The 14,557-nt window shown below is 35.3% G+C and overlaps 1 protein-coding gene across 4 annotated transcripts in view; it reads left to right on the top strand.

Annotated features, from left to right (window-relative positions):
* SLC12A2 (solute carrier family 12 member 2) overlaps nucleotides 1-14,557 on the top strand; it is a 105,737-nt gene that overhangs the window by 67,822 nt on the left and 23,358 nt on the right. For all 4 annotated transcript variants that reach the window (XM_008991590.5, XM_002744636.6, XM_035290958.3 and 1 more), the window contains 2 exons: nucleotides 4,000-4,111; nucleotides 8,528-8,668. In XM_008991590.5, the coding sequence (XP_008989838.2) occupies nucleotides 4,000-4,111; nucleotides 8,528-8,668 (253 nt within the window). The remainder of the gene's footprint in view (nucleotides 1-3,999; nucleotides 4,112-8,527; nucleotides 8,669-14,557) is intronic.

The following is a 14,557-nucleotide window of genomic DNA, read 5'->3' as shown; positions in this document are numbered from 1 at the left end:
ATTGGGTGTGGTGGCTCATGCCTGCAATCCCATCATTTTGGGAGGCTGAGGCAGGGGATCACTTGAGCCCAGGAGTTGGAGACCAGCAGTTCGAGACCAGGCTAGTCAATATAATGAGATCTTGTTTTCACCAAAAATGTGAAAGATAGCCAGGTATGAGGGTGCATGCCTGTGGTTCAGAGACTAAGGCTGAAGATTCACTTGAACCTAGGAGGTCAAGGTTATAGTGAGCCATGATTGCTTCACTACATGCTAGCCTATGCAACAGTGAGACCCTGTCTAAAAAATAAAATAAATAAAAATAAATTATCCCAATTTGGCTTTTTAAATTTTTATCAGAATTATATGTGAATATTGTGTAAAGAGGAAAAGCTAGTCTCCAAGGTTTGTCATGAAAATCAGTAGTTGCCTGCTCCTCATATCCCTCTTTCTCTTGCAATCACAGGTAACCACTTTATTTACTTCATAAATACCATGTTTTTCTTGCTGCACAATAGTCCCCTGTTATCCACAGGGGTTGTATTCCTCAGTGGATAACTGGAACTACAGAGAGTACTGAACTTGATCGTCATGGGTCAGAACACCTTTTTGTTGTTGTTCATGTCTTCTACCTTTGAAGTTAGTGTCTTTTTCATCTTAACTAAGCCCTTCTCACACATTACAGCTGTAACTTTTACAGTTTGAAGTGCAACAGCAAAACTAGCTGAATTTCTTTTTCCTTCCTTATGATTTCACAGAAGATTCATTTTCTTTATGTAGATTTTAGTAGCCTCTGTATATGATTTTTTTTCTTCCCTTTTTAAGAACTTCCACCTTTTCACTTAAAGGAAGCATTTTACAGTTTTTCTTGGCATATTCAAATTGCCAGCATCACTACTCTTGTTCTTTGAGGTCACTGTTAAGTAAAATAAGAGTTGCTTCAACATGAGCACTGCAATACGTAGCAGTCGACCTGATAACCGGGACAGCTATTGAGCAGGCAGTGTCTGTAGCACGAAGATGCTGGATAAATGGAGAATTTATGGCCCAGGCTGGATGGAGCCAGATGTTGCAAAATTTCACCACAGTACTCAGGATGATGCATAATTTAAAACTTATGAATTGTTTATTTATGGAATGTTCTGTATTCTGAAACAATGGAAAACAAAGCTTCAGATAATGGAGAACTGTTCCTTTTTTATTTTTAATTTTGGTCATCATCTATTGATGTCTTTCATCTACATATGCCCACCACATCCATGCATTTTTACCTTTATATCCCATTCTCCCATTACATTTTATATTATGATTTTGATGAGATATTTGGTATTTATATTTTTATGACTTTAAACATGCTGTGCAGCTGAGCCATATAGTAAATTATTGTTTTTTCTTTGCTACATAGCTTTCTTGATTTCCCTGAAACTAATATTTTTTTTTCTTACTTAACTATATTTAACCTTCACCAAACTTGGCCAAAAGATTTTTGTTTTCTTCACTTTGTAGTTTCTTACTGTTTCCTGTTTTTCTTAATATGGATTTTTGGATTTTGCCTTGTCTGAAATGAAGTATCTTTAATACTTGGCATTGGTGAGTGGACCTTGTCAATTGAAGACCTTAATGTAGAGTAATGTGGCTTTGCTGGTTCTTTGAGGAATGTAAAAATATCTTAAAAGCTTTCTTTTTGATCTGATTAGATTTTCCAAAAAAGATTCTTTTAATCTTCAGCTTGTAGGTAAAGAGTTCTGGGAGCCAAGTGGGGAAGGAGCTTGAAGGTTTCAGGGTTCAGTATATACTTGTTCTTTAAACTCTTCTGTCAAAAGTAGCTGACTTCCGCCCCCAGCTGTTGCTGGTGACTCCCAGACCAGGGGCAAATAAGCCCCAGCTTAGTAGGGTTGGGGAGGTATAGGAACAGTGGCCTGTCACAGTTATGGAAATGATTAGATCCACCTAGTAATTTCTTGTGTAAACTTTTAACACACTGTTGCTGCCACCTCCAGAAGGCCTACTGTTCCTAACTCCTAGGCGTTTTGGTGATTTTTAGATGTAAAATTAGGTAGTTTCATGGCTTTTTCATGCACTTTTCAGACTTCACTTTTTCCTGATTTTTCAAATCCTTTACTTTTCTTCCAGTTCCTTTTCTAGCTTTTGATACTTCAATGCTATTGTACTCTAGATATTTTTGTGGTTTGTACCTTTAAAAAAAATCTCTATATGTCATGGAGAGTTTTGAGAAAGAAGTTAAAATCAAGTCAGATACTGACTCTGCTGTTTTTACTCAAAGTCATCCCTAACAGACTGTACTGTACCATTTTGGACATGATAAAACAGTACCAAATTATATCTTTGTTGTTTATTATTTAGTAAAGGTAGGGGACACAGGTTAATTTCCCATAGTAACAGGTTCTATTAGTTAAGGTATAGGTTTAACTACTGTAACAAAAAGACTGAAAAATACAGAGGCTCAAATAAGAAAGGCATTGGTGTCACGTGGTAGTCCAGAAGTAGATAAATGGTTCATGGCAGGTAAGCAGATTTGCTGCACTTTGGTCACTCAGGACCCACATTCCTTATCAGTCTGCCATTTCTAGCTGCTTTTGTCCATGTGGTCAAAGTCATTACTGCATCTATAGCCTGGCTTTCTGGAAAGGGGGAAGAATGTATGGAGGCAGCACAGCTGCCTTTTTTAAAGGACATGCCCTGGAAATAGGAACATCTTATGAGCTATATTTTAGTCACTGGGCCACATTTAGCTCCTAGGAAGGCTAGGAAAGGTACTCTCTGGCTAAGGACTCATGTAACTTGCTAAAGCTCAGAAAGTCTGGGGCATGATTTCATGTTTGATTGCCTCAAAGCAACTCTCCCAGACAGTTGCTTTTCCAGCTTGTTTGCCAAAATTCTAAATCAGATGGTATTTTTTGAAAAGTTATTATTTAGGTTTTTATGCTCATTTTAAAGACTCATCTAAAAGTTAATGTTTAAGTCAGAAATTATAGTCTACAATTCACTTTCTGTTGAAGTTTATTTTGATTATATAAATCCTTGTCTTAAAGAATTTTTGCCAACCTACTTGGACCTATCAAATGGAGACCTGTGTATTTTTTTCATTAAACATCATTGATTTCCACTTCTAGTCAGTGGAAATCAAGAGTTACAAATATATGAAAGACATGCCACTGTCTCATGTTTGTAAAGGCAATTGAATTCAATTTTGGCTTTTGTCGTTGTTAACCAGAATTAAAAATTTTAGTTCAAATAGAAATCTTTTTTTCACCATAGGTGATATTACTCTTGTGACAAGTCATTAATGTTAAGCTAGATTAAAGAGGACTGATATCATGAAGTAGAAGTAATTATGAAATGATCAAGCTAAGAAGGAAAGTGACCTGTTTTGTATATGAAGGCAAAGCTGTGCCCTTAGGAAGTTTCACAAACTGTGAAATACAGAATATTTCTTATCTTCAGAAAATGAAAAATTGTTGCAGTTTTTTTTTTCATTTCTTTTTTTTAGAGACAAGGTTTCACCATATTGGCCAGGCTGGTCTCAAACTCTTGACCTTGTGATCCGCCTGCTTGGCCTCCCAAAGTGCTGGAATTAGAGGCATGAGCCACTGCGCCTGACCTACATGGATATATATATATATACATATACATATATATACACACACACACACACACACACACACACATACATATATACATATACATATATATATACACATACATATACTTTTTTTTTAAACTAGCATGGTAATATCTTTCTATAATACCTACCAGAATCTTGATGTATAATATTACCTATTATTTTAGAGGGACATTTGACATGATGTTTGTTCCAAGATTTTGTTTCTGTATTTCTCATGTACCAAGAAAGCCTGGTTACAAATGATTTGAGAATTCTGCGGCCTGTATCTTAAGGACAGTTGTATACAGAAAACTACTTAGAGAAACAACCTAAAACTCATGTTCTTGTTGCCAGAATCACAAATTTATCTAATTTTGTCTTTTATCTTAAATTAGGCCACAATGTCTTGTTATGACAGGTGCTCCAAACTCACGTCCAGCTCTACTTCATCTTGTTCATGATTTCACAAAAAATGTTGGTTTAATGATCTGTGGCCATGTACATATGGTAAGTTTTTTTAATTCTTTTTCAAAATATTTTTTTTTTTTCCAAAATTTTTTAAAGTTTTATTTTAGGTTCAGGGGTTCATGTGCAGGTTTGTTATATAGCTAAATTGTGTGCCACAGGAGTTCGGTGTACAGACTGTTTATCACCCAGGTAATAAGCATAGTACCTGATAGGTAGTTTTTTGATCCTCACTCTCCTCCTGCCCAGTAGTCTCAAGTAGGCCCCAGTGTCTGTTATTCCCTTTTTTATATCCATATGTACTTAATGTTTAGCTCCCACTTATAAGTGCAAACAGGTGGTATTTTGTTTTGTGTTCTTGTGCTAGTTCACTTAGGATAATACCTTCTAGCTCCAGCCATGTTTCTGCAAAGGATGTAATCTCATTCTTTTTTATGGTTGCATAATATTCCATGGTATTATATGTGTCACATTTTTTTTTCCACATTTTTTTGATGGACATTTAGGTTGATTCCATGTCTTTGGTACTGTGAATAATGCTGCAATGAAAATATACATGCCTGTGTCTTTATGGCAGAACAATTTATGTTCCTTTGGATATATACCCACTAATGGGATTGCTGGGTCAAATGGTAGTTCTGCTTTGAGTTCTTTGAAAAAGCTGAACTGCTTTCCACAGTAATTTACATTCCTACCAGCAGTGTATAAGTGTTTTCTTTTCTCTACAACCTCACCAGCATCTGTTGTTGTTTTGACTTTTTAATAATTGCCATTCTGACAGGTGTGAAATAATATTTTATAATAAAACTTTTTTTAGTCTGTATATAATTTGTAATTTATAGGGCTTTCTAGATTGGAAATAATTTGACAAGCAAATCTGTTTTTTTTTTTTTTCAGGTAGTTGTTTTCTTCAAAATATTTTTGCCCCTAAATGGGCTCAAAGTAGCATTTTAAAAAAATATTACATTTTGAGCTCACATTGTTTTTCTTATTCATTATGAGTAGATTTTAACAAACTCTATTGTCATTGTAGAGCGATTTGGCTTTTTGATACCTATGGAGTCAAAATTCACTGTTATTTTTCTCATTAATGTGTCTGAAACTGGACCCCTTCCTTAAGCGCTCCATATTTTTAGGTCTCAGAAATAATGCCACACATCTGCAACCATTTGGTCTTTGACAAACCTGACAAAAACAAGTAATGGGGAAAGGTTTCCCTATTTAATAGTGTTGGGAAAACTGGCTAGCCATATGCAGAAAACTGAAACCATCCCTATCTTATACCTTATACAAAAATTAACTCAAGATGGATTAAAGACTTAAGTGTAAGACCTAAAACTGTAAAGAACCCTAGAAGGAAACCTAGGCAATACCATTCAGGACATAGGCATGGGCAAAGACTTCATGACTAAATACCAAAAGCAATGACAACAAAAGCCACAATTAACAACTGGGATGTAATTAAACTAAAGAGCTTCTTCACAGCAAAAGAAACTATCATCAGAGTCGACAGGTAAATTACAGAATGGGAGAAAATTTTTGTAAGCTGTCCATCTGACAGAGGGCTAATATCCATAATCTATAACTTATATCTGAAGATGGACCCTTTCCTTATACCTTATACAAGTTACTTAAACAAATTTACATGAAAAAAAAACATCAAAAAGTAAGTGAAGGATATGAGCAGACACTTGTCGAAAGAAGACATGTATGTGACCAACAAACATGAAAAAAAGCTCATCATCACTGGTTGTTAGAGAAATTCAAATCAAAACCCCAATGAGATACCATCTCATGCCAGTTAGAATGGCAATCATTAAAAAGTCAGGAGACAACAGATGCTGGAGAGAATATGGAGAAATAGGAACACTTTTACACTGTTGGTGGGAGTATAAGTGCAACCATTGTGGAAGACAAGTGTGGCCATTCCTCAAGGATCTAGAACCAGAAATACCATTTGACCCAGTAATTCTATTACTGGGTATATACCCGAAGAATTATAAATTGTTCTAATCATTTGACTGTAAAGACACATGAACACATATGTTTATTGTGGCACTATTCACAATAGCAAAGACTTGGGGCCAACCCAAATGCCCATCAATGATAGACTGGATAAAGAAAATGTGACACATACATACCATGGAATACTGTGCAGCCAAGAAAAAGCGTGAGTTCATGTCTTTTGCAGGAACATGGATGAATTTGGAAACCATCATTCTCAGCAAACTAACTCAAGAACAAAAAACCAAACACTGCATATTCTCACTCATAAGTGGGAGTAACAGTGAGAACCCTTGGACACAAGGAGGAGAACATCACACATTAGGGCCTGTCAAGAGGGTAGGGGGCTAGAAAGGGAACTTAAGAGAAATACCTAATGTAGATGACGGATTGATGGGTGCAGCAAACCACCATGAACCATATATAACAAAGCTGTACATTCTGAACATGTATCCCAGAACTTACAGTATAATAATAATTAAAAATGTATATAGAAATATATGTGCGTGTGTGTGTATATATATTTAGAGAGAGAGAGATTTTTCAAAGCATGAACCTTAGGGAAAAAAAAGAGGGAGAGAGAAAGCCCCAAGAACACTTGGGAACATTTACTTATCAGAAAAAAATGGGGTTTGGAAGAAATAGGCAAATTGTGATAAATATCTCCAGGGGGAAGTAATATCCCTGGTACGTAAGAATAGCAAAGTGAATGCTGAATTTCTAAGTTGAAACACTTAGTTGCCAATTGTTTTTTGTGTTAATCAGAAGAAAACTATTAAAAATATTAAACTTTATAAAATTGAATATAGTTTTTAGTTTTTCCACATTGTGGCTATTAAGAACAGAATGGATGATGACTTACCTGTGTTGCATAAGAAATAGGGGTATTTATTTGTTGGAGTAGCTTCTCTCCAAAGTTCCATTGTTCATCCTGCTTAGCCTTGGTTCTAGAAGTGTATGTTGTATACCTCATATCTCATCCACAACTAAAGTTTTTGTTTGTATAATGGCAAAGTCAAGGGATGTGTGTGTTTGTGTGTGTGTGTGTGTGTGTGTGTGTGTGTGTGTGTGTGTGTCTTGGAACGATACATGGAGACATTGATCCCACTTGGGACTTGTGGAGTTTTCTAGTTTGTCTCTGAACTGATCAGCTAAATCAGGGCTTGAGCATAAGACATTACAAATGGGACAATTTCCCTGCTACAAAAGCTGAATTATATTTTTACTTATTTACATTTAGGGTGTGTACTTTTAAGCTTATTTTTAGATTTTTGTTTTATATATTTGTTTATAACACATTTTATGTGTGGCTTGCAAGGATCAAAATAGAGTTAAGAGTTAACAAAGCTCATATCCTTCCTCCTGTTATTTCATCCTTTAACAGAATTTTGAATAACAATACCTTAGTATTATATAGCTCACTTTGATTTTCAGTGATATTCTCGAGTTAGAATTAACTCAGACTTTTGGGAGTAACAAAAACAAACTAGGGAAACTTTCTGTAGAAAAATAGAAGTTGGTTATTTTGCTCTGTATAATCTCTCCATTTTCGATAGCTTCCAACCTCTTTCATTTACTTAGAATGGAAACTTTTAATTTTTTTTTTAATTAAAAAAAATTTTTTGCCGGGCGCAGTGGCTCAAGCCTGTAATCCCAGCACTTTGGGAGGCCGAGGCAGGTGGATCACAAGGTCAAGAGATCGAGACCATCCTGGTCAACATGGTGAAACCCCATCTCTACTAAAAATACAAAAAATTAGCTGGGCGTGGTGGTGTGTGCCTGTAATCCCAGCTACTCAGGAGGCTGAGGCAGAAGAATTGCCTGAACCCGAGAGGCAGAGGTTGCGGTAAGCCGAGATCGCGCCATTGCACTCCAGCCTGGGTAACAAGAGCGAAACTCTGTCTCAAAAAAAAAATTTTTTTTTGAGACAGATTCTTGTTCTGTTGTTGCCCAGGCTAGAGTGCAGTGGCATGATCTCTGCTCACTGAAACCTTCAACTCCCAGATTGGAGCACTTCTCCCGCCTCAGACTCCTCAGTAGCTGGGATTACAGAGCCGCCACCATGCCTGACTAATCTTTGTATTTTTAGTAGAGACAGGGTTTCACCATCTTGGCCATATTGGTCTCAAGCTCTTAACCTTGTGGTCCACCCTCCTCAGCCTCCCAAAGTGGTGGCATGAGCCACCACGCCCGGCCTTAACTTATTTGTAAGTCTGTGTTTCTTCTCTTTTCCTTTCTACTGGCACCCCTGTGCCTTAACTATTCCATCAACTTTACGTTTTTGTAATCTTATGTATTAAAAAGACTACACGAAAATGAAATGCTAATATTATACTTGTTCTGCCCCTACATTTAGTCACCTGTTTCAAGCCAGTGTAACAGGATGAATGGTTTGTATAAATGTGAAGTAGATTACCCTTTAATTAAATATATTATTAATATTTTTATTCAAAGGGTCCTCGAAGACAAGCCATGAAAGAGATGTCCATTGATCAAGCCAGATACCAGCGATGGCTTATTAAGAACAAAATGAAGGCATTTTATGCTCCAGTACATGCAGATGACTTGAGAGAAGGTGCACAGTATTTGATGCAGGTAACTTTGTTAATGCTTTTCAAATGCTGCCTACATTTTAGATTTGTATAAGCTTTTTCAAAACTTTTTAATTCTAGATTTAATAGATTTTATTCTTCATACTAATACAAATGGTAAATCTTCTCTTATGTCTTAATTAAAGTAAACTACTTTGGGTCACCTGGCTAGTTCAGTTAGTAGAGCATGAAACACTGAAAGTAAACTACTAAGATTTGTATAATTCAGAGCTAAAGGGACCTTAGAAACATTGCATTGTTATATGTTAACTGTAATTGTGGAGCTATTTTGTTAAAGTAGAGGTGGGTGGCTTAGAAAATTGTCTTCTGATCCCTTCCTGTTGAGTGTTTCTTAGACTTGATAAGCACAGGGTAATAACCAAGGCAATCTAGGAAGAAGGGACAAGGGTAGGCTTGCTTTATAGGGAAGAAAGCCCTATCAAAAGCTATAGTAATTAAGACATTGTGGTGTTGAGTATAGCAATAGACAATTAGATGAATGTTACAAAGCAGAATAAATAAAGCCACTCCTAGGAGAAACTTAACATATATGACAGAGGTGCTATTGAAATCCTGGGGCAGAATAATTCATTATTTACATGAATAAAATACTAGATCCTTATAAAAACCACACAAAACACATTTCCAGATGCATTGAACACCTGAATTTAAAAGGCAAATTTGTTTTATTTTTAGAAAAAAAATTCTAAAATAATTGTATGTCCTTGAGCTAGGGAAGAATGAGGCACCAAAAGTTAAGTTCAGTAATTTTGTAGTTTAAAATTTTGAGGTTCTAAAGAAAACATGAAAACAAGAAAAGGAAGCATAGACCAAGGGAAGATAGTGATCTTGACATGTAATCAACAAAAGGTATGGTCCAGAATGCAGATAGAAATACTACGTCAGTAGAAGAAAAAAAGCAAAATATATGAACAGAGAGGAAAAATAAATAACAGAAATAAAAATTAAAAGCACAGTATACTTTTATTCCATATCCATTAGACTGACCCAAAATTAAGTCTGCCAGTACAGTGTTAGAAATGGCGTAGAGCAAGCTGGTCCAACCTGCAGACCACGTGTGGCCCAGGATGGCTTTGAATGTGGCCTAACACAAATTCATAAAATTTCTTAAAACATGAGGTATTTTTGTGATTTTTTTTTAAGCTCATCAGCTATCATTAGTGTTAGTGTACTCTGTGTGTGGCCCAAGACAATTCTTCTTCCATTGTGGCTCAGAGAAGCCAAAATATTGGATACCCCTGACAGAGCAATTGGAAATCTTTGAACTGCTGTGGTAATGTAGTTTAGACAACAACAACGTCCCAAATAGGAAAACAACCTGGCAAAATGTCCTGCAAATGTGGGTTGAATGTCCTAGGACATTCCATTCTTAGGTGTACACCTCACAGAAACTTTTGCACACTTGTGAAGAAGGCTATATGAAACTTCAGGCTGGGCGCAGCAGTTCACTTCTGTAATCCCAGCACTTTGGGAAGCTGAGACAGGTGGATTACCTGAGGTCAGGACTTCAAGACCAGCCTGGCCAACATGGTGAAACCCTCTCCCTACTAAAAATACAGAAGTTAGCATTGCATTCCAGTCTGGGTGACAGAGTGAGAACCCATCTTGAAAACAACAACAACAACAAAAACAAAAACCTTCATGGCAACATCATTTGTAATAGTGAAAGAGTTGGAAGTAACAACCATCAATCACAGAAATGAAAAAGGTAGTACAAATGTGTGGTAGAATTCTATACCGTGGTGAAAGGAGCTATATATATCAACATGGATACACCTCAAAAACAGTGCTTAGGAAAAATAGCAAGTTTTAAAAAGTATATGAACAATATGAAAATTTAAATATTTAAAAAGTATAGTAAATTTTATATGTATGTATTCCTAAGTACGAGAATACATAGAAAAAATACAAAGAGAACGTAAAGATATATTGGAGGCTTTACTGTGTTTCTGATGTTTTTTAACTAGGTTGTGAATGAATGTTTATTACTTTATTCCTTTTTGTATGTGAAATATTGAAATACTTTAGGTAGAATGCTACACTGGGTCATATGGTTATTTCTAGTAGGTAAATCTTGCTTCTTTTGTATAATTTATAGAAACATTCTGATAACCACTATATAAGCAGTAAATTTTAGGAAGGAAATGAATGAAAAGTTTTTTTAGAGCAGTGGGTGTTAAACTTCAGCATGCGTCAGAATCACCTAGTAGACTTGTTAAAACAGATTATTAGACCCCAGCCAGGAATGAATCAGATCTGGGGTGAGGGCCCAGAGTTTGCCCTTCCAGCAGAGTTTGAGGTGATGCTGCTGATCCAGTTCAGGGACTATACTTGAAGAATCACTGCCCTAGAAGGTCTCTGTGGTATGAATGATTCTTTTGTAAATTTGGCAGGAGTTAGAATTCATCCTCCTAATTACTCTCATCCACCTAATATATTCACCACAGTAGACCATGGCAACTGTATCAGTGTGTGGCAAAGTTTTAGGATAAATAGAAGAGTATTATTTTGTATTGTTTTGAGAAAGATACCTAGGAGACTGACTTTCTAGCAGAACTGTCTTAGGAACTGTATGAAATATGATTACAGATAGGTGCCAGTTGTCTCCGTAGAACTAATAACTGAAATTTTTAGTGTAAGTTGCCACTGAGAGTATTTCTCTTTCCTTTCTTCGTTTTGGAAACCTGTTGCACAGAGTATCAAATGGTTTTTAGTTGTTTATTACCTTTGTCAAAAGAATTTTGTACATTAATTTGTTTCTACAGTGACTTTGTATATAGTTGTAGAAATGCTGTTTTTAGATGTTATTTGTTTTACTAGACTTACCCTCAGTTTTTCTCTGTACCCTCCTCTGTCTAGTTACTAATTATAATCATAAGCATCTGTTTATCATTAAACTAGCTTTTAAGTATCTGGCTTTCACAAGGGTTTCACTCTGTCTCCCAGGCTGGAGTGCAGTAGCTGTAGCTGACTGCAGCCTTGACCTTCTAGGCTCAAGTGATCCTCCCACCTCAGCCTCCTCAGTAGCTGGGACCATAGGCATGTACCACCATTCCTGGCTAGTTTTTGTATTTTTTTAGAGACGGGGTTTCACTATTTTAGTCAGGCTGGTCTTGAACTCTAAGCTTGAGCAATCCTCCTGTCTCAGCCTCTCAAAGTGCTGTTATTGGCTGGGTGTGGTGGCTCATGCCTATAATCCAAGCACTTTGGAGGCCAAGGCAGGCGAATCACCTGAAGTCAGCCTGACCAACATGGTGAAACCCTGTCTTTAAAAAAAAAAAAAGTGCTTGTATTATAGGCATGAGCGTCCATGCCCAGCCTAAGACCTCACTATTTTAAAAAGAGACAATCTTATCACTAAATACCTTGCTTAAAGACCTCTTTAAGCAAAGGACATTAGCACTGTTAATATTTTTGTTTTGTATATTTGTATTTTCCTTTTCCCTTTAAATATTTTATAAGGCAGTAGCCACCTGGTTGTCAACTCAATTTTAAACCTTCATTTTTAAATACCAAAACTAAATTTTTTTTTTGTCAGCAAATTTTGGCTTAAGATGCACAGAAAACATTGCTAAAGATTTGAAGAAATAACACAGTGGGAATGTTTGAAACTAGTGATGTTTGTAATAAGCTTCAAATGACTGCATTTTGCGAAATAGGTATCAATTATGTAATCCATAAAGAAGAACTGATTTCCTATCACTTAGTAGAGAAGTATATTCCAGAGAAGACATATTTTCAGTAGTAAATTACTCCACTGATAGACATATTGTTACCTGGACACTGAAAACATTACCTCTGAATAGCTACTTTGATTAGCATTTAGAAAGGATTTATGGATGAGAGTGATACATTTGAAGTTTCGGTCATCCAACGGTAAGTTATTGCAATAAGAAAATTGAACATATAAGTACACAGAGCAAGATGTTATTGTTAATTTTGTAAAAATAAAAACCTTTAATTATTAGGATTTTAACAAATTTGTATAAGTTGCTCCGACAGTATTTTATACCATTAAGAAGGTACTGGTTATCTTATGGCTTACTTCTTTAAAAAGGTGTCAACCTAAAGATACTCTTGGTTTTCTTTTACTCCCCAATTCCTTTTCCACCCCCCAATTAAAAGTATGCTGTGTGGTTAAGATAGTTTTAAAAAAATTAAAATGAATATTTTTATATGCCTCTTCAAGTCAAAGGTGCTTTTAATATTGAGTGTGGGGGGTGGAATTTACTTCTTGAAAGAAGTGTGTGTATGGATGGAACACTTTGAAAAGAGATGTAAGCTTTACAGAGTTAGGAATATTTCTTCTGTCCTAATTATCCCAAGTGGCAGGTCGACACTTGATAAGTATTTGATTTTTTTTTCAATGAATGATTTTAGCATGTCACAAATAATCTTAAGTGTGACCTCACACTATATATAAAAATTAAATCACTGACTTAAATATGAGAGCAAAACCCATAAAACTCTTAGAAGAAAACAAGTGGTAAAGACTTCATGGCACTGGATTTGTTATTGGATTCTTAGATATGACACCAAAAGCATGGGCAACAAAAGGGACAGATAAAATATATTCATTGCAGTGTTATTCACAATAGCCAAAAAGATAAAGGTATCTCCCAACAGGTGAATGGATGAACAAAAAAGTGTCTCCCAACAGATAAATGGATGAACAAAACAGGGTGTTTGTATGTGTATGTGCGTGTGTGTGTGTATAAAATGAAATATTCAGCCATAAAAAGGAACGAAGTTCTGCTACAACATGGATTAACTTTGAAGACATTTATGCTAAGGACACATACTGTGATTTCACTCATACAATATCTAGAATAGGCAGATTCATAGAGACAAGTAGATATTACCAAGGGTTGGAGGGAGAAGGCGATGGGTATTTATTGCTTAATAGTTATAGAATTTCTGTTTGGGGTGATGAAAAATATTTGGAAATAGATAGTAGTGTTAGTTATACAACATTGTAAATGTAATTGATGCTATTGAATTGTACACTTAAAAATAGTTAAAAGGACAATTTTTTGTTATTTTACTTTAGCTATAATAAAATACTAAAACCTGTGTATGCATACAATCTTGGAAGTAGAATTTTCTAATGTATTTAAAAATATTATAAGAGATTGAGTGGACTTTGGGGGAATGCTTTGGCCCTCTGCAGGTTTCACACCTATAGATTCAACAAACCATGGCTTGAAATTATTTGAAAAAATATTAATACAACAATAAAAACAATACAAATTTTAAAAATACAGTATAACTATTTACATTGTATTAACTATTATGAGTAATCTAGAGATGACTTAAAGAATAAGGGGGGAATATGTGTAGTTTATATGCAAATACTATGCCATTTTATATGAGGGATTTGAACATTAGCAGATTGTGGTATCCTGAAGGGCTGGAGGGATATCCTGAAACCAATTCCCTATTGTTAAGCATATTGACTTGTAAATCCTGATGAGGTTGCAAGAAAAATTAATTGATGGAACAATTGAGGAAGGAAATTAACTGAGTGTCAGCAAAAACTTTTGCATGATTAGTAGAACAAATTTAGATTTTAGTATTAATGTGGTGCAGAACTGCATCTATTTGGACTTTTGTTTGTAGTTTTTAATGGCTGTTATCAAAATACATAACTGAGAATGCCACTGTATTATAATTTTTTAAAATATTATATTCTATTTCTTTTAGTAAAAATATGAAAATTTTGGTAGATCATAAAAGTGCAAAAATGTACATTTAGAATTTTTCAAGTGTTTTTAAATTATTTGTGTGTATGTTTAATTATAAGTAATATGATGAATGTAGTAGTGTATGTCATTTATAAGTAAATATCCATGTATTAAATGTTGAGGAAGTT

Source organism: Callithrix jacchus, chromosome 2 (genome assembly GCF_049354715.1).
Source record: "Callithrix jacchus isolate 240 chromosome 2, calJac240_pri, whole genome shotgun sequence".
NCBI classification, from domain to species: domain Eukaryota; kingdom Metazoa; phylum Chordata; class Mammalia; order Primates; family Cebidae; genus Callithrix; species Callithrix jacchus.
Note: the sequence above shows the minus strand (reverse complement) of the source record. Positions and strands in the feature narration are given on the sequence as shown.